Source organism: Callospermophilus lateralis, chromosome 5 (assembly GCF_048772815.1).
Source record: "Callospermophilus lateralis isolate mCalLat2 chromosome 5, mCalLat2.hap1, whole genome shotgun sequence".
Taxonomy (NCBI): domain Eukaryota; kingdom Metazoa; phylum Chordata; class Mammalia; order Rodentia; family Sciuridae; genus Callospermophilus; species Callospermophilus lateralis.
Genome location: NC_135309.1, coordinates 13,810,460 through 13,831,555, shown reverse-complemented (window position 1 = coordinate 13,831,555; position 21,096 = coordinate 13,810,460). Strand labels below are relative to the sequence as shown.

General features: G+C 38.9%; 1 protein-coding gene across 1 annotated transcript; it reads left to right on the top strand.

Annotated features, from left to right (window-relative positions):
* The first annotated feature begins 654 nt into the window (after positions 1–654).
* On the top strand, positions 655–8,386 carry C5H5orf47 (chromosome 5 C5orf47 homolog). Its single transcript, XM_076857598.1, has 4 exons — positions 655–1,048; positions 5,442–5,527; positions 6,845–6,944; positions 8,348–8,386. The coding sequence occupies exons 1-4, from the start codon at positions 655–657 to the stop codon at positions 8,365–8,367; spliced, it is 600 nt and encodes a 199-aa protein (XP_076713713.1). The 3' UTR covers positions 8,368–8,386.
* Positions 8,387–21,096: the final 12,710 nt, after the last annotated feature.

Here is a 21,096-nt window from a genome sequence, read left to right as displayed (position 1 = left end):
AGCAAGCCTTTAGTACAGAAGCCTTTGGAAGCATTAAGGTGGCTCTTCAGGCACAGGGAAAATGACCCCACTGGAAAGCATGGACTGGTGATAATGAATGAAAGGCAGTGGGAGGCGTGAGAGGTCAGTGAACCCTGATAGGTTCACTGCAGGGGTAATGATAGGTTCATTGCAGGTCAATGAACTTTCTGCCCCAGCCCCTCCTACCCCTGCAATGATCTAGCCCTGCTTGCCCAATGGCCACGCCCCCAGCATTGGCCCCGCCCACCGGCGCAGCGCTCTGCGCCCCAACACAGAGGAACCTGCTCTGCTTTCCACCCCCAGCGATCCCGCCCCAGCCCTACAGTGGACCCACCCATTCCCCCTCACAGAGGAACCCCCTCTGCTTTCCACCCCCAGCGGTCCCGCCCCAGCCCTGCAGTGAACCTGCCCACCTGCGCAGTGTTCCGTCCCCCCACAGAAGAATCCAGTCCGCTTTCCAGCCCAGCAGTGGCCCCGCCCACCTGCGCAGCGCCCCGCCCTCCCACAGAGGAACCCCGTCTGCTTTCCACCCCCAGTGGCCCCGCCCCAGCCCTGCAGTGGACCCGCCCACTCCCCCACAGAGGAACGCCCTCCCCTGCCTACCCCCACCCCCGGGCCGCGCGAAGAAGTAAGATGGCGCCAGCGGGCCGCGGGGAGCGGCGGGCCCCAGCGCGCTTCGTCTACGTGACCCGCTTCGGCTCGCACCAGTGTGGCTGCGTATTGCAGCTGGGTGGCCCTCGGGCATCCGGCCGCGGATGGTCAAGGCCCGAGACCCGCGGCGGCCCAAAGGAGCCGCGGGAGGCGGCGGCGGGGTCCCTGAGCCGCAGCGAGCTGCCCGCGAGTCCCGGGCGCAGGGTCCCCGCGGGCCGGGCCGGCAGCTCCCGGCTGCGGGCGTCGCGCGCGCCAGGCCGCCCCGGCTCTGCAGGTGGCGTGGCGCGCGCGGGCGGGCGGGCGGGCTCCTCGCGCCGCCACGTGCCGCGGCGGTCACTTCCTGTCAGCGCGGCGGTCACTTCCTGTCCCCGCTACTGCGAGCCATTTTGCCAGGCAGCCGCCCCTCAGCCTCCTGCCAGTTCCCCTGTCCCCCGTCCTGTCCCCCGTTCTGTGGGTCCTCCGCCTCCCCGGCGGTCCTGCGGGCCGACTGCTCGCTCTGTCCACTCCCTTCCCCGCCGCGGTTCTGTCAGCCAGCGCGCGGTCACCCCCCTCGGCCCTCCTGGCAGCCAGCCTTCCTGTGGCTTAGCTCTGCCGGTCATTCCCGGCAGCCAGCCTTCGGGTCCCCATCCCCGGGGTGACTCAGTGGCTTGGTCGGTCGGTCTGGAACCCGCATGGCCGCCGGCAGGGGTCTGGGCCCGCAGTGCCGCCCTGCGCCACAGGCGCGCCCCTGGCCCCTAGTTTTTGGAGATATGCTGTCCCCTCCTCTTGACGAGTTACCTCGTATTCAGTCTGTTTTAAAAAGCTACAATTTTGATTAACTGATAAGATATTTTGTTTTTAGTCTCTTCATCATTAGTTTCAGCACACCTGTATTTCTTTTCCTGTTGTTTCCTTAGGGTTTCTTTGTTCTTTTAATGGATTTTTTTTTAAGCAGGAGATTTCAGTGATAGTGAATTTTTAAAATCACTATTTAAATATTTCCCTTAGATCCTAATATATATTGTTTCCATTGTCACTTTTTAAAAGTATCCATTAAATACTTATACCTCACTCTCCGTGGGGAATAAAGATGAATTATTTATCCATCCAGTAGCATTTTTTTTTAGCATCTATCACACTGTGGTGGGCACTTGGCTAGTGACAAAGATGGGTCATATATTCTGCACTTGAAGGACTTACGTGAATTATGAGGATTTATGCTAGTAGCTGTGAGTGCTGGCAGAGGGACCTCAACCAGGCTTTGATAATCAAGTTCAAAGAAAGAAGAGGCATAGAGGCAGAAAATCAAGGCAACGGAATAGAAAAATTTCTAATGGGATAGTAGAAATCCTCAGGCTTTAAAGTCAGAAGACAACCTTGGCTTTGTCTTTTATTAGTAGGGTAATACTGGTTGTGTTTGTAACTACTCTGATCCACAATTTTTGTATCTGTAAAATGGAGTTAATATTTCCTACCTAAGTGAAATAGTGCATGAAAAATGCCTGGCACACAATAAATGCCCTGACTATGTGGACACATAGAGCAGAGAAAGCTAGAAGGCAACAGGTGACTGACTAGCCCAGTGTCTAGTATATGGTAGGTACATACCCATATTTATTGCATAAATGAAAAATAAGTTTTGGATCAGATTGTGGAATGTTTGTCATTTTTATCATAATTAAAGATTTTTGCATGATGGAGTAAAGTTATCAGGGACAGGTTTATTTCTGGAAGATAAATCTGTTAGTAAGATGTACTGGAGTTCAGAGATCCAGAAAAAGTGAGATCAGGCAATCTTCTAACATTTCTTTTTTCTTTTCTTTTTGGAACCAGGAACTGAACCTAGGTAACTTCTGAGCTGAATCTCAGCCCTTTTATAATTTATTTTTATTTTGAGGCAGGGTCTCATTAAATTGCTTAGGGCCTCACCAAGTTGCTTTAGCTACCTTTGAACTTGTGATCCTCCTGCGGTAGCCTCCCAAGTCACTGAGATTACAGGTGTGTGCCACGGCACCCGGCCTAACATTCCAGAGAAGACTAATAAATCAGGCTGGCTTCTTGTCTACACAGAGTTTGAGAGATATATCCATAAATTATAAATAATAGAGGATTGAATTCTATTGTGGAAGTGCTCTACTATTTTGGAAGTGCTGAATAACTTGGGGGTGAGAGAATCAAGGACAGCTTCATGGTGGTGGAAGCTCCTTATAATATCCATGTGGGGCTGAGATAGGGGCAAAGGACACTTGGGAGGAAATGTGGACAAGTTATTGAATATGGATCAGCAATGGGCAGTAATTAGATAAAACTTTAAATACAGTTTGGGTGGAGTGTGTAGAAAGAGGAATAGAGAAAGGTTTGGTAGACAAGTTGGGACAAAAATCCATGGTGTACACTGGTGTTAGCCTCAGTGCGGTACAAAAATTAAGTGGAAGAAATATTTTTGCCTGTTTTGCACATTCTCTCTTTTGCTGTTTTTTTGAGACAGGGTCTCAACTAAGTTGTTTCTTGGGGCCTCACTTAACTGCTGAGGCTGGTCTTGAACTTGTAATCCTTGTGGCTCAATCTCCTGAGCTGATGGGATCATAGGCATGTACCAACATGCCAGGCTATATTTTTTTACTATACCTTAGATCTGCAAGTAATTACAGACAAACTTGATGGCTCCTATCCTAGCCTCAAGAAGTATAGGAATAGGCTGGATAACACTTAGACAGGAAATTTTGGGAATGATGCAAATATAATGTTCTAAATATTGAAGGCATTTAGAAGAAAGATTAAACATGGGAATGTAAAGAGCAGAGTTTCCCAAACTTAATTTTCTATGTCATATCTGTATTGTCATCATCTATACTATTACTTAATACGTTTATTTAAATAGATATATGATCCTTCTTAATTAAATTTGTTTTTAGAACACCTTATATCATTACCACACTGGAAAACCTATACTATTTGCCATAGAAATTTATTAAAAATAAATCTAATAAAGGCCAAAAAAAATCTAATAAAGGCCAAAAAAAAAAAAAAAAAAAAAGAATTCTAGCTAAGTAGGTTGTCTATGTTCATAAAGGGAAATTTGCAAGACCTAGAGAAGTCTAAATGGCATGCTTGTGCCAAACTCAGACCTTCTCCTTGATATAATTAAGAGATTAAAAAGGAATTGGGAAGGGGATATTTCTCACTGTATGAATTATTGTCCTTTAGTACTGTGTCTGTGCCAACGGTGAGGTACATGTCACCTATATCAGTGACATGTACCTCACCGTTGGAAAGTGTCATTTTAGAGCTTATTCTAGTTCATTCAACAAATGGAACAGAATTAGAAACTGAATCTCTAGGGAAGAATAAATAATCAAATAAATAATGTGATAAATCCTGTGTAACTGAGCATTAGTGGCTTTGTGAGATCAGAGACTGCGTCCTGCAAAGCTAACTATGAAATGTGTAGAAAAGATTCAGGTGGAGTGATGGTGGGTCTGGATGGAAATGGGGAAGGCTAGGGGACGCTGTAGATAAGGAGAGCAAATGCAAAGGCTTTTAGGGAACACACATTGTCTGTGATTTGTCTTTGGACACAAGTCCTTTGGTTTTCTTCTGTTAACTTTGGGAAGGCCACAATGCTGGTTCAGTGAGTGAAGTTAGTAAGCTTATTCATTCTGTAAAACCTCCCCCAACTTAGCCGATTTTTCAACTTTATGATACCTTGGTAGTTTATGATAACATGGTAGGACACTTGCAAGTGCTGCTGGACAGTAACAGGGAGCTATGGCTCTCAGTCAACCGTGGTAAACAGGTACTCTACTGTGTATTGTATTGCCAGTGGTTTTGCATCCCATCGTGATAATGAAACATCCATCTCTATGTGTACATGAGATATCCAACACTTTATTACAAAGTGGGCTTTGCTTCAGAAGATTTTGCCCAACTGTGAGCTAATGGAAGTGCAGAGCCTGTTTAAGGTGGGCCAGGCTAAGCTATGATATTATGTAGATTAGGTATAGTAAATTCATTAGTGACTTGTATATTTTCTAATTATGATGGGTTTAATCTGGATATAAGCCCCTCATAAGTCAAGGAGCCCTCTATAATATTACAGATGAAGAGATGAATAAGCCACACATGGCCACCACCCTCAGAGCCAGATCCTCCCAGAGGGAACAGATTGCAGAAACTTGATATAAAAGTGTGCTAAGCACAGTGCAGGAGGTCTGGGAGCCAGTGCTATATGTGGGGCTGTGTCTTTGAAGGAAGGCTGTGGAGAGGAGGTGACATGTGAGTTGAGTGTCGAAGGATGGGCAGAATTCACCTGGGGTATGTGTGTATGCACACATGCGTGTCTGGTAGGGAGGCATGTGCAGAAGCTGGGAGGGTTATGAGTGAGACACACTGGAGGAAGCACAGGGGATTGTGTGGTGGGAAACACAAGCTGTGTCTGGAGGGTCTGGGAGAGGAGGGAGGCTGTGGAACAGCAGCAAGGTGTGGTTTCTTGTATTTGTTCTGTTGGACCTTTGGGGACTCACAAATCAGAAAGGGGAGAAGATGGAATAAGTGAATGATTTCCTAGGTTGCCTACAGGGTTGTTCACTTTCAGGTTTCTTGGTTTTTTTCAGCATATTGTTAACTAAATGGTAAAGTAGTATTATTTAATGATCAGAAATATACCAAAAAGTGTAAAAATTCTCCAGAAGACCTCAAAAGAGACATTTCTGAGTTCTCTATGTTAAGGTTAGTGAATTCTTTAAAATATGTACTGACTTTAATATGTTTTTACTCTTTTAAAAAATTAGGTGTCATTCAGAAGGATGCAGCTAAAAAGTTTGATTTTCCTATACCAGTGAATGAAGCCTCCAAAATAATGAAAAAAAGGGAAAAGGTATATTATTGTAAAGGGGAGTGACAATAGTTTGAATTTTAGATTGAAGTTCAAAGTGTGTGAAGATAATCAAGTCAGTGAAAACAGTTCCAATAAAATAATTTAATTTTCTGAAATGAGAAAATAGAAGTAATTTGGCAGAAATGGAAATAAGCTTGAATATATTTATTAACCATGAAGAGTAGTCCTTAGAGTATTTGAAGGTATAAAATGCCTTTTGATCAAAATGTAACCCTGGGAGATCTTTTGAAGCATAATCTGTGTTTCATGGAATATAACAAGTTGATAGATAATTTGGTATAAAAATAAAATCGTGGATTTCATATAAAAGGAAAATTATCTATATCAGTGTCACATAGCTGTTTTCAAAGACAAGGAGTACATGTTAGGCCTCTAGTGGAAAGCTGACAGGGATGAATCTTTACTGCTGCTCTGTTCTCTACCTAGTTGTCCAAATGTCATGGTGCCTTTAGTGTTCTGACTAAGTCAAGATCAGTTGCCTTTGATTGCCATTTTAGTTTAATTTAAAGAAATTATTAGTTGATCATTATAAAGTTGTATTGTTTCCGATCTTTGAATTTGTTTGATACTTAATCCATATGTATATATAAAATAGTATGCAGAGTAACTAACCCTTGCACCATATGTACTTTGAGAGAACATCTAATCTTCCTACTGCACTAAGAAATATTTCTTCCAAGAACAATTTCCTTTGGGGTAAGGAGAAAAGAGCAACAGCCAATATTTGCTTTGACTGTTGTATGTCAGACATGGAAATAAGTGCTTTACATATATATTTTTCATCAATCATAATAATTAAGGATGTAAAGATATTTCTATGAGGTTTCAACACTTACCAATTCCAGATTATGAGTCTAGATCTCATAGTACTCGTTCTAGTATATTCATGATGTCTAGTAATTTTGTTTTGCTATGTCCTTGAAAAAATATGTAATTCTTAACTAGAATTAAATACATTAAAAATCACATCACTGCCCAATGGTTTAGACATAGAAATAGAAATTTACTATTTTTTTTAATTGAATGTTTTTGGAACCATTTAGGTTCCAACTTGATGGTCATTGCCTTTGAAAGGAAACTTCATACAGAACAGTTTAAATACTACAGAGGGTGGAATTCTAGGAAGTTGGAAAAGGAGAACAGATAATTCAGTGATCACAGGAAACAATCATATTTAAATTTAGGTGCTAATGTTGCTTTATAGTGATTATGTTGATTGACATGTAGTAGTGGGATCATTACCACTTGCATTCCTACATTCTGTTCAGCATTCCTTAATTGTGCTTATTTTTTAAGGTTTCAGTATGGAACAGTGTATACAAAGTCATTTCTAGAATGCTTGAAGAAAATGAAAAATATAGACTCAGGCTGAAATGCCAGAAGTTATCTAGTGAAAGTAAGTTAACACGATTTTTATTGTATTAAAGAAAACTGATTTCTATAAATGGTTTAGTTCACCTTGGAGCATGTTATACTAGTAGTTTTCCTAGTTGTCACATTTAATGTATAGAACTATAGAAGTGAGCTTACTATGTTATCAGCATTCATCATAATTGAAAGCACATGATGTCTTCCAGGAGTGAGTGTAGAGCAGACTGCAGGTATAGGTATAGGAGTGGGTGGATTGCAGAAAGTGTGTGTTGGCTGGAATTTATGGAGCAAAGGGAACACACTTGTCTGTTAAATGTGAATTTCAATACCAATCACAAAACTTTCCTTATTGATGAAGAAAAACATTTTAACTCTAGTATAAAATTATGCATTCTATTTATGTAGCTTCTTGTGGTCATTTCCTTTCCATGGATATTGCAGTACAATTTAAGGCACTTAAAATCTGCCTTGGAGTTATGACCTTGATGTCAGTATTTCATTCCTGGAAAACAGCTCATGAATTAAACCATGTTCTAAAGCCACATCAATAATGAGTTGATATTGTGGTCAGGGAAAAATGTGATGTAATATACTATGTTTATTATCATAATTGGAAGTTCTGGATTTTTAAAATGTCAAGTTGAATAAAATTAATATAATCAATGTCATATGAATTGATAAATCAAAATAGTTATTTTATTTGCTGCACATACATGCTATCATGATGAATGCTGCTATGGGTACTCAGAATACATAGTCAATACATAATCACTTGGTGACAATTTCTGTTTGACAGTCATTAAACTTGTATTTAATTTTGTGAAGAATATTTTAATAAGATAATAAAACAATACCATTTTGTAAGCAATATAAACACTGGAAACTTATTAATGTTCATATAATATTGCATCAATAATGGCATAAATTGTTTGCAATGGTGGCATATAAACCAATGTTCAGATTCATGATATTCTATTTCACGTATCTAGTTAAGGACAATTAAGAGGGAGAGGGATTAGGAGCAAGGAAAGTGGTCAGAGATTGTTTAAAAGAAAATGATGTTTGAATAGGCAGAATAGTGTGCAGGAACACTGGGCATTGTTCAGAATGATAATGCAGGTGTATGACCTTGAACTTGGCAGGTTCTTTTGTGCCTCAGCAAAAGGCCTTCTACTAAACATAAAGTAAGCTTGTAAAGATTATTTAACAACTTAATTTGTTTTGTTTTTCAGAAATAGTTTCTAATAAACAAAAAGGTATCCTTGTAATTTATTAGTTCACATTACAGTCTTAAACTAGATTACAAAATTTTTATAAAACCAATAATGTTTCAAAAATGTTATAACTTTATTCCTTAGTATGTATTTCTTAATGAGAAAATCAATGCTAAAGACAAACTTGAATTTTTGTGTTTTATATTGTTTCTAGACTCAGATTACACAAGATGAATCTTATGCTCATCTTTTGGTAAGAATCCATTTAGATAATAACTGTATAGATTTTTTCTTGCCTTTTAATATATTTCCACTGCTAGTTCTAGCTTACTTATTTCCTTAATCCAGTATTTCGCACTCCTTAAGTATTTGTTGATGTTTAAAACTTCATTTAGGTTCTTCTCATTAAACTATTGAAACCACTCCCCCAAATGGTCCATTTTTTTCTTCTGTGTCCTTTTATTCACATTTCCAGTTATTTCTCTTTTTCTTTGAAAGTGCTGTCACATTTAATGCTATCTTTCTATTTATAGCTCCTTCAACATTTTCTTTTCTCTTGTGTCCTGAAGACTGTCATGGTTCTCATTCTGCCTCTTTGACTGTATTTTCTGTGTATTTTTAATGTGCCCCTTTTGCTTTTCCAGGAATAACTGTCAGGCCGGTGCTCTCCTTACATTCATTTTCAGATAACATACTGATATTTATTTATAGCTCTCCGATTACTTCTTTTAGGTATATGACTTAAATCTCTATTCTATCTCTGACCTCTGATTTTCTTTAAGCTATTCCATAGTTACTTTTGATATCCCAGGTTTTAAACTGGCCATCTTGTTCTTTTTTATTTTTAACAATCATGTCCCTGGTTTCTTAATAATTTAGACTCATTAAGCTCCTAAGGAGAGATTACATACAATTTATGGGAATTGAAAAATAATAGAGGAGGTAAGACAGGCCTTTGAAAATAAAAATTAGATTTTTATAAGTGGGACTGTGAAGAGGAGCATATACCTTAGATAGGAACATAAGCAAATTGATGGAGTCCAACAGAATGTTGAGTGTATTAGGCAGCTTTTTGTTGCTGTGAAAAACACCCGAGAAAAACAACTTGAGAAAAGTTTTATTTTGGCCCATGGTTTCAGAGTTTTCTCTCTGTGGCTGACTGGCTTCTTTGCTTTGGTGAGACAGAATCCAATGGCAGAAAGGCATGGTGTGAGAACACTGCTCACCTCAGGGCAGCTGGGCACAGAGAGGGAGGGAGGAAAGGGCTGGGGAAGGCACACCCCCAATAACCTACTTCCTCCACTAGGTTGCCCTTAAAGTTTCCACCTCCCAATGGTGCCACCAGCCTCTAAGCCAGTGCTCCAGGCTACAGCCCTGGTGAGCCAGTTGCTTCTTAAGAGTCCCGCTTCTGAACACTGCTGCATTGGGCACCAAGCCTTCAACATGTAAGCCTTTGGGCGACATTCCAGGTCCAAACCACAGCATTTAAGGAATGTACAATTTTATTAAAGATTACTTAAGATAGTATGATTAAAGAAAGATGTAAAAAACCCTAAGATTGTATTTCAAAGAGTCTCACTTAGCTGCTAGGCAAGGATCTGTAGTCTGTTTAGCAGGTAATGAAGAAGCATGGACCACTTACTTTAAATGATTTCAAATGTTCAGGAAAGTTGCAAGAAGAAAGAACTCTATTATTTATCCAGATCCACCAATTTTAGCATCTTTCCACATTTGCTTTCCTATCCTTTCTCTGTGTATAAAACTATTACCCCTAATACTTTAATATGTATGCCCTAAAAAGTGTATCTTTTGTATAACCACACTATAATTATGGAATTCAGGAAATATGATATTAATATAAAACCATTATATAATTTATATTCTGATTTTTTTCCATTGCCTCAAATAAGTCTAATGGTAGTTTTTTCTATGTACCAAGTCCAGTCTAGGATCATGTATTGTATTTAGTTGTCAAATATCTTCTTAAATCTGTAACAATTCTTTAACCTTTCTTTTTACTTCATGATTGTGGGAGGCCAATCTAGCATGTGACCGTGTTTGACTCCCCTGCTGAATGGTATGGCATCCGGCCATCACGCTGCTGGATAGCCCCAGTCTTCTAGGGTGCGATCAACTGTGTCTTCGTGCAAGGGGCGTGTCTCTCCACATCCCCAGGGATCCAGTCATCTCACCTGTCCTTGTAACCCTGCCCCCCTTGACCCTCATTGGACCGGGATTTCCTAAAAGTTTAGATTCCCCTAATAAAAGCTCGCTCCAAAATGTGTTTGCTCTCTCGCCAGCCTCTCATGTAGTTCCTTGCTCTCCCATTTGGAGAGCTTGAGGCCAAGGGCAGAGGGGCCGTCCTGGAGCTTGGTTTAAAGGTAAATTGTGTGTCTGTGTTTTATTTCTAACACCTTGAGAATTTCCCCCAAGTGACCTTAAGTTAGCCATCTGTGCTGGACAGAGATGGCACATGATATTGACATTTTTTTTTTTTTTTAAGAGTAGACTAGTTAAGTTTCAGATTATTCCTCTGGACTTGCTGGTACTTTGTTATTATTTGATTTATATTATGCATTTTGACTTGAACTTTATATTAGTAAAGTTACTTCTCAAAGTATCATATCTGGAGTCATGTGACCTTCATTGATCCTTTATTGACTTGGATCTCTAGGTTAAGTTGCCCATTTATGGTTATAATTTTTCTTTTTGTAATTAATGAATATTCCATGGAAAGATAATAAGAGACTATGCAAATATCTTATTCTTCATCAATATGTAGAACATTTTAAAACAGTGAAGCTATCAGATCTGCATTTTAGAAAGAATCTGTCATTTGTGAAAAGGTTTTCTATGGAGACCAATCAAGAGGTGAAAAAGAAAACTTGTGACTGTCATGGCAATCCAAGTAAAAAGTGAAATGTTCTTGAAGGAAGGTGGAAGGGCAGGTAGAGCAGAGACATTATTAGATGTCGGGATCAGAAAGAAGTCACTGAGCTTTGAGAACGAGGAAATAAGAAAGAAGGAAGTGGGGAGAAAGAACTCTTTAGTCAATGTATTGGCTTTTATTTTTGAATGTTGAATGTTAGGTGAAATGAGGGGATCCAGGTAAAAATTGCATGCAAGCAATTGAAAGTGTTGAATTGGAGCCAGTGTGATCGATCTGTGCTGCATAAAGGTCATTTGTAGCTCTCACAGTAGGGGCAAAGGAAAGCCTCCTTGTGAGATGGAGAGAGGAGACTGCACACCAGGTGGGTTGAGGAGGAAGGGGAGTTTTTAGTTTCAAAGTTAGGGATTCTAGGGGCTTACTTGGCAGTAAAGAGAGAGCTGACTGAGGGTCAGTGAGAGAAGCACAATGGAGTCTGCAGAAGGTCAAGGGCTGTGCTCATTGAGAGTGAGGGGCATGAACAGTAGGAGGAAGGGAACATGTCAGCTAGGAACTCTAAGCCTTCCAGCACCCAGAAGCAAAGCACAAGTGATGGCAGGTCTGGGCAGTGGGCTTGCGGTGAGTGCCTGCAGTGGCCTGTGACGCATGTTTCTGGAACATAGTTCCTGTCCATGGAGCTGATGAAGTCACCAAGGGTATTAGCAGGAGTTGAGTGGAGAAGGAAAGTATGGGCTGTACTTGGAGTCCACCAGAGGCCATGGCTGACCAGAGCAAGCATGTCATTAACTCAGTAAGTGCAGGAGTGTCCTGCTGGTCTCTACAGTCTAGAATGTCAGAAATATCAATGAATACTGACTGACATGATGTTTTATTTTATTAATAAGATTAAATTTTGTTACCTTTCATTTAGGATTAACCTATCTTTGGATTTATTTCCCAGTGAAGATGATGAAGAGTTTAAAGATGGAATGTTAAATGGAATCATAATTATTTGTTAACTTTGGTGTGATTTTGGAATTGGCAATTTAATAGTTCAATGGAAAAACTAGCCTCTTTATAAATTAATAATTTTTTTTTGCAAGCTGATACAATTTTTAAACATTGTTATCATATGCATGCAAGTATTATTTTCAGAATTAATACTTTTAAATTAATCTTTACATAAAATTTAATTAGCGATACAACACAATTATGTTTATAATTGGTAACTTTTACCTTTCATTAGTAAGTCTGCAACTGCTACTTATGCATCTCTTCTTTTAAATGTAACTTTTAAATTAAACTTATATTAATTTAAATTATTTTTAGCTTCCTCCCTTTGTTTAAAATTGTGAAGAGCAATAATTATTTTGGGTGTTAAAACTAAATTAATTATTACTTAAGCTGTGCTTTCATCCTAAGGATAATTAGCCTGTGTATATGTTTATGATATGCATATATTACAGTTGACTCTATAATGATATGGAGTATTTTAGGAACATTTTTGAGCAAAGATCAGAGGAGATGCCCTTCTCCATGGCCAGACTCCTAATTAAAAGATACATTATTTTTAAATCATTAAGGGAGAACTTTAGGACTCCGAAACAATTATCTAGAAGTGTTTCCCAGTTTAGTTCCTTTATTTTCCACCTAATATTAAGTAGTAAGTAATGTTACATTAAGCAGTGTTCTTGGTTTTTTTGCTGGCTTGGGAATTTGGGAGGGAAAGACAGAAGAAGGTTTTCCATAGTCAAACCTTGTGTTCACTAGTTGCTTCTTTCCCTTGAGGTGGTAGGTCTTTTCCTTTAATAATCCAGATGGAAACACGGATTACATCAATTCCTCCTGGAAGCATTGAGAGGTTGAGCTTCCTCAATTTTCTTACAATAGTGATGCAAAATGGGAATATACAAAATTCTCATTAAACAATAAAAGATGTAAGCACTGTAAAATAATTCACAGTGTTGTTTCTTCCTCTACTTATAACTTACTTGCTTCATAAAAGTCCAATGGCCTAGGATTTGAGGCAGCATGTCTTCTAGTGATTGTTTACCAATCCACTTGTTTTTAATTGAAGGACATATTGCCTGGGCACGTGGCCTAGGTCCTGCCTGTCACATGAGGTCCACAGTTCCCCTGCACACAGAAACATCTAACTTCTTTAAAGTGTGATGAATAAATTATTAGTATGCTAAATCCTTGAATGAAGTTTCAAATTTTAGCATGTACAACTTAAATGCATTGCAAAATGAGACATGTTTCTATTGTACTTTATGTTGCATAAAGTTTTGTGGTGAAGTTTTAGGTTGCTTCAGTGTAGTTTTTATTTATGTGACTTGTGCAACTTGACATAGTAATATAGTCTGTTTTATCAGGTGTGCTAGTATTCATTATATTTACAGTATGAATCTAATGCTAGGTACAAACTTAATTTGTTTCACTGTTCTAGAACCATAGAATAATGAACACTCTCACTGAAATGAATGCTTTAAATATTTTTATTTTTGTTAAATAATTCCTGGTGAAAATGTAATTGAAGTCTCTGTTTTCTTAAATATAATAGGGCTTCTTTGATGACATGTTCGTTGTATACTGTTGTTTATTTATGATTCTATAATTCTAGCAGTTTTGATGACTCTGATATATTAAAACCTCAGACTACTATATAGTCTTGGCTTCTCTTTATCTGTATTCCAGACTCTCTTTTCTGTGGCCACCATGAATAGGAATGTCCACTCATTGAATCCGTACCTAATTCTTTATTTCCTCTTAGACTAAAGGCAGCTTATTTTAGCCCAGTAGTCTGGTCCTGTAGCCCTACATTCTTATAAAGGCATCATTAAACATCAGAGAGTCTGCATATACAAGCTTAGGTTGCTTGAGTCGGTTATCAACTTGTCCTTTTGATGCAACCAGGAGATGCAGTAAACACAAGATGTGTGAGGTTGTTACTGGCATAACAGTAGACTTGTATATTTTAAAACAACAACAAAGCATAGTATAGTAAATATATAAACCATTAAAGTTATTATTATTACTTTGCATAATGTATGTGCTATACTTTACTATATTTTTTCTTTTGCAATGCTGGGGATCAAACCTAGGGCCATATGCATGCCTGCATGCACTCTACCACTGAGCTACATCCCCAGCCCTGTGCTGATTTTTATATGATTGGTAGAACAATAGGTTTGTTTATACCAGCAGCATCACAACACGTGAAGAATGCATTGTGTTAGCATGTCTGTGATGTCACTGTTGTGTATGAAATTTGTTGTTGGCCAAGATATCATTATGTGATGTATGATTTTATTTTCATGTTCTGTTTTGGACTCTGTGGTAGATGTTTTATGCTTAGATGTGCAGTGCAGGAAGAGGAGGAAATGAAAGATTTTAGTGAGTACAGAATAGAGAAGAAATATGTCAATATTTCCAATAATCGTTCAGCCATTTATTTCAGATCACTCAGATGATTTCAAGTGAACTTTGAAATTATGAGGAAATATCAGTGGGATCTTCTAACACAGAAGTAATGGAAGGTTTTTTTTTTTTTTTAACATCTAATGCAACATGAAGAAAGGCTAACGTTTTAGAAAAGTCTTGAGTAATCTAGGACCCTTCAGGAAACAGGTTTATAAAACAGTAAAAGAATAGTTTAGAACAAGGGAACAGGCTTGAGGGAGCAGGGAGGCTGAAAACTCTGGGAGTGGATGGGGGAGTAGCACTGCATAGCCTTTTACTATGGGGGAACACTTGATGAGGCAGAGGTATGCCACTGGAGTAGTATCTACGTTTCTAAGTGGGGATCATAGCTATGTGCTGGTAGTATACAGAAGGATTCACCTGAATCTTCAGAGTTTGCAAAGGTGGTCTATTCTTAGCTTGTGTTGGAAGGTGGTGCAGGAGCCCCACCTTTAAGGCAAGAGATATCCTTCTCGGGAACTGCCTCACCTCTCTGTCTAACTAGGATTAAGTCCACTTTTCCAACTGGAAAAGTGCTGGGCCAGATAAAGGAAGAAGGAGAGAAAACATAGAAAGCTCTTTAAGAGTTAGTTAGCATGTATTGGCATGAACAAGGGACATATCTGGGATTTGTGTTGAGACTGCATGATCAAAGAGGCTAGAATTCAAGCCTATAGATAATCAGTGATCCAGGTACTTTGGAACACTTTTTTAGATGCTTGGGAAAAGAAGAATACGTAGGAATATTGAGCAAAAGTTCTGAGTTGACATTGATACTTGGAACTACAAAGTATCTTCTAGGCACCCCTATTAGAATGGAATCTTCTAGGAATGAGGTAATAAATGGAATCCTGACTAAAGTCTGGTGCACAATGCACCCACTGGGTTTATAAACCTACCCAGTAGTCACTTCCCCATTTCCCAGGTATGTGACAGGAGTAGAAGTACCTGGTGGTTGAAGTAACCCCCACATTGGATACTTGTCCTGTGCAGTAAGAGTTATAGTGGGAAAGGATGAGTGGAAATATCTAAAATTGTCCCATTGCTCCTAGATAAGATATTAAATAAAGAGCAAGATGATGTTTTACAGGTGTGGGAGGATGGCAAAGATTATAGCTACAATGAAAATGTGAAAGACTGTAGACTACTACAGATTCGTTGAAGAGTAGCCTTGATCACAGCCTCTGTGTTAGACAGACATCATTGGTAGAGTAGGAACATGGTATTGATGTGGTAAATGCATTCCTTTCCATCCTAATCAGAGAAGGACAGTTTTTTTAAGTGATACATTTCTCACCTAAGAACATTGATTATATCAGCCCACATATTAGGTGACATGGAAATTTGTCAACTTAAGTGGAAACCAGTACAGAAAAGAGCTCTGTAGCAGGTCTGGGCTGTGGTGTAAGTAATCCTGCTGCTTGGGTCATATTATCTGGCAGATCTTATGGTGTTGAAGATGTCAGTACTGGAAAAAGATGTAATATGTTGCTTATGGAAAATCTTAGACAGGCCCTATAATGGGATTATGGATCAAAATCATGCTGCCCACAGCACAAAATTAAATGCCTTTTGAAAAACAGCTTCCAGTATGTTTCTGGACTCTGGTAGAGACAAATTGCCTAGCTAGAACGCACCAAGTATGTATGTACCTGGAACTTTGTGAATAGGATTCTTTTGGAACCCATCAAGTCAAAAGCAAGAGCCTTGGGTTGTTGGGGCACATCAGTACTGCCTCAGGAGGGGAGTAGTCTGGGGTCCTGATTCAGCCTTTAATGATGTGGGTATGGTGGGGGCCCCAGTTTCTTCCGTGGTACTTGGCTAGAGTGCAGTGGTTATTTCCTTAAATTTTGTCTTGCTAGGCTATACCTTTTTTGGTTTTCTGGGGGGCAGGGGTGGATTTTGATTGAAAGCAGGCTTCCATTGGTGGCATTTCCAAGTGTCCAGTTTCTTCATATGAAGCAAAAAGAAAACCTAGGAACTCACCGTGATGGTGTTTCATGAGTCATGAGGTCTTGATCCAGTCTTTCTCCTTCCTTTCCTCGCCGCCTTATGTTTGTTTTGTATATAACATCTAAGATTTTTAGTTTTAACACTTTCAAGGAGGAATAGGAAAACACATGTCTACTCCATTTCCCTGGAAGTATATCTCAACTGATATTTTATGAGGTAATGAAACATTTAATTCAATGAAGAAAGGGTTATTTTTTCAATAAATGGTGCTGGAACAATTGGATATCATGTGCAAAAAAAAAGAATCTACCTAAACCTCATATCTTATATAAATAAATAATTCAAAATGGATCATAGATATAAATGTAAAACCATAAAATATTTAGAAGACACAGAAAAAAGTCTTCACAACATAGAATTAGGCAGAGAGTTCTTAGACATGCAACAACGAAAACATTCATAAAAAGCTAGAAAACTGGCTTCATTAAATTTAAATCTTTCATTCTGCAAAAGTCAATAAGAAAATTGGAAGCTATAGAATGGGAGAAAATATTTGAAACACCACAGATTTGATAAAGACTGGAATCTAGTATACATAAAGAGCTAAACTCAATAGTAAGAAAATCAATAATTAAAAAATTAGGGGCTGGGGATTGGCTCAAGCGGTAGCATGCTTGCCTGGCATGCGTGCGGCCCGGGTTCGATCCTCAGCACCACGTACAAACAAAGATGTTGTATCCGCCAAGTACTAAAAAAAAAAAAATAAATAAATGTTAAAAAATTCTCTCTCTCTCTCCCTCTCTCTCTCACTCTTTCTTTAAAAAAAAAAAATTAACAAAAACTTGAACTTAGTCTTTACTGGAGAAGATATACAGAGGCAATAAGCCCATCAAGGAATGTTCAGCATTGTTGGTTTTTAGGGAAATGCAAATTAAAACCATGATGAGATAACACTATTAGAGTGGGTAAATAAAAATTTCTTACTCCATCAAAGGTTTGGAAAGGATACAAAGCATCTTAAATGGTCATATATTGCTGGTGAGAATATAAAATAGTGTAGCCAATTTGAAAAATATTTTAGCAATTTCCTTAAAAAACTACACAAACCCAGCAATTGCACTCCTGGGCATTCATCCCAGAGAGATGAATTTTTGTTCACACAAAAGCAGAAACCTGTATATGAATATTTATAGCTGTTTTATGAGTAATAGCTGAGAGCAGTAAGTGACCCAGATGTCTTTCAATGGAGGATTAAATGAGGTGCCTTCATACCATGGAATACTCATCAATGAAAAGAAATAAGCCATCGTGTAACAGCAACCTGGATGAGTCTCCAGAGAATCATGCTGAGTGAAAAAGGCCAATCTCAAAAGTGATATGTTATCTTATCCAATCTGCATTACATTCTTGAAATGACAAGATTATTAAATAGAGAAGAGATTGGAGGTTTCCAGGGTTTAAGGAGGGCATTAAGGCTGGCGCCTGTGTCTATGGAAGGGCATCCTGAAGGAAGCTTGTGGTGATGGACACGTTCTGTATCTCGACTCTGTCAACGCCAGTGTTCTGCATGGGATTTTTCACTGTACTTTGTGAGATGTCCTCATTGGGGGAGCATGAGACCTCCTAAAATTGTTTGTGACTGTGCAAATTCTCTCAAATAAAAAAGTTAACTTATAACACTGCATAATAATCCTTATGATAAATCATTATTTATAATAATATAAACAAAATTTTCCTTAAAAATATCAGTTGACCATGTTTGTGATTATTTCTAGATGTTCTATTCTCTTCTGTGGATCTGTGTCTCTACTCTTTCTCCAAAGGCACACTGTCTTGAAGCTACAGTAAGTGTGGTTAGTTTTTCCTACAGCTAGCTATAGTATTTTTAAAAGTTATGTAGTGAATGCCCAATTATTTTGACTCTTCTAGTCATTTGTCTTTTCATATAAATTTGAGAATCAGCTTGTTGGTGTAGATAAGAAACACTATTGGGATTTTTATTGAGCTGTATATAGGTGTTTGGTGAAAATTCTCATAATGATATTAATATTCTAATTTGGGAATATGGTATATGTCTTCACTTATTTTGGTTTTTTCTCTTTTTTGGGTTTTGAATGCACGTGGTTTCAGTCTGCAGATCTTCCATGTATTTTGTAAGATGTAGACATAAGTATTTTGTGATTTTTGGTTTTACTCTTAGTAATACTTTTTTTGTCCATTGTTCATATATATTTTTGTTGTGTGATTTCAAAGACAATTATTTTGTTTTTGAGTAGAGATTTAATTTTCCCTTCCAATCTATATATGCCCTTTTCTTATTATTTGAAAATTTATTGCACAGGCTAAGACTTACAGAATATCAGCTGTCATGTTGGTCTTTCAAGGATCCTAATATGTCCTCATTGGATTTCATTATGCTGGGACTTGATTGATGCTCAGAGAACATTTCAAACAACTAGAACAGGCCTAGTTTGACTGTGGGTCACCCCATTAGTCTCAGTAGTTAGCATCTGCTATATTAGGACTGTTTCCTCTCTGAACCAGAACATTTCTTTTTTTTTTTTTTTAAAAAAAATCATCATGAAAAGGAATCTTCTGGGTATCAAAAGGCACAGATCAAATGAGAACTGAAATTATCTCAACAAAAGATAATGCCATGTGGCTGCCAATTATGTACTACCCACTCCTGCCTGAAGGTGGGAGTCTTCAGTTATGTAATGGTCTAGGGCAGAGCTTATGGAGGAGCCGTGACCTCTGTACAGTAGTCTCCGACCTTATATGAGTCCAGTTCAAGTAAGACATGCATACATACATGCATTCATGTTTATATATGTTGAGTCAATTTCATGTACCAGATTCTCTTCTAAGCTCTGGGGAAACAAATGTGAGCAAAATATATAAAAATCCCCATCTTTGGGGAAAGATAGATGTTGAAATAAATATTAACTATGTTTTTTAAAAAAAAAGTGCTAAGGAGATGGGCACAGTGGCGCACGCACCCAGCTGCTCAGGGGGCTGAAACAGGTAAATTGTGATTTCAAAGCCAGCCTCAGCAATGGTGAGGCACTTAGCAACTCACTAAGACCCTGTCTCTAAATAAAATACAAAATTTTATTAGAGATTTAGGGCTGGGGATGTGGCTCAATGGTCAATTGCCCCTGAGTATAATTCCCAGTACCAAAATAAATAAATAAATAAATAAATATGCTAAGGAGAAAAATAAAGCAATAAATGAGGGAAGCATATGAGAATGTCTCAGGGGTGCAATGTTAAATAGGTTGGTGAAGGAAAGGCCTCCCATAGAAAGTGTGACTTAGATAAACCAGAACTGAGGGAGCCAGACAGGCACGTCTATGGGAGGAAAGCATAAGAGGCACCCTGGGTGAAGCTCTAGAGTCCCAAGGCTGGAGAAATGGGGGCACCCTCACCCCAAACAAAACAACACAAAATAAGATGAGGTCTGGTGGCATGAGTAAGAGGAGAGGAAAAAACAAGCAAGAGACACCAGATTAATGTTGGGTTGCTTAGAGGACTGAAGAGCTCCGAGCAGAGGATTGATGTGAGCCGACTAACTTTAATAGAACTGCCTTGGCAGCCATTTTGAGAAAGGACTACAAGGAGGTGAGGGACTTCTTACCTTATAATGTCGGCGAGGGATGATCCTCTACTCCTGTACTTTAATCTATACAAAAAGATCAAGCAAGTAGACCTTCTTTACAAAGACTTTTTGTAAGGAATTTGCAGATACTACATGTTTTCTTTAAAGGAAATGTATAGCGCACCTTCTGGGAGAGAGCACTTACATCCCCACTGCACTTTGTTTAAGAGTAATAGATGTTTACAAACTGCTCAGCTTTTCTGATAAATCAAAAGGTTTCAGGTCTGTAGAAGCAATTTTCCACAAGGTCTTGTGTAATACCCAGTGAACTTACCCTCAATTATTTGATTTTATCACATTGGCTTAATAGTCTTTGATAAATCCACAATTAATTTTTTTTTACATTTTGTAGGACTGAGTGGATATTTTTCCTCTGATAGAAAATTTTCATATTTTTCTCATTGGTATAAAATAAGTGATATATTTTTGGAGAGACAATAAGCAAACAAATCAAAACAATAAAACAAAACCTGAAAATAAAAATCACTGACCCGGAGAGGGTATGAGAGAGGACTTGAATATATCTAGACCCTTGAAGTAGACTTCTCTGAGGGTAATATCTAGATGGCTCTGAAGAATCATAGGAAATTAATTAACGAAGTGGGCAGAGTGCTCCCCACAGGGCAAGCATCAGAGGAAACCTCCCGTGGAAGGTCTATGGGTGAGGAGTGTGTTTGGGAGACAAGGGAAGTGGAACGTGGGCACAGGGGACAGGTTGTGAAGAGCCTCCCAGGCTGAGTGTGGGATTGCCTGGGCTGGAAGAGGGATGAGGAAGTGTCCTGGTGTTTTCTGTTGCTATGATCTGAGTTTGAGTCGTTTATGAAGTTATGAAGGACGGAGATTTGTTTTGGCTCATGGTTCTGGAGGCTGGGAAGCCCGAGGTTGCGAGTCAGCACCTGTCAGTCAACTTTGCATCACAATAATGAAGAAAAGAGGGTTTATTCATCTCACTGTGTTGGAGGCGCAGGTCCAAGGTCTGGAGGTCCCCTAGATTTGGGCTCTGATGAGGGAAGCACATCATGTC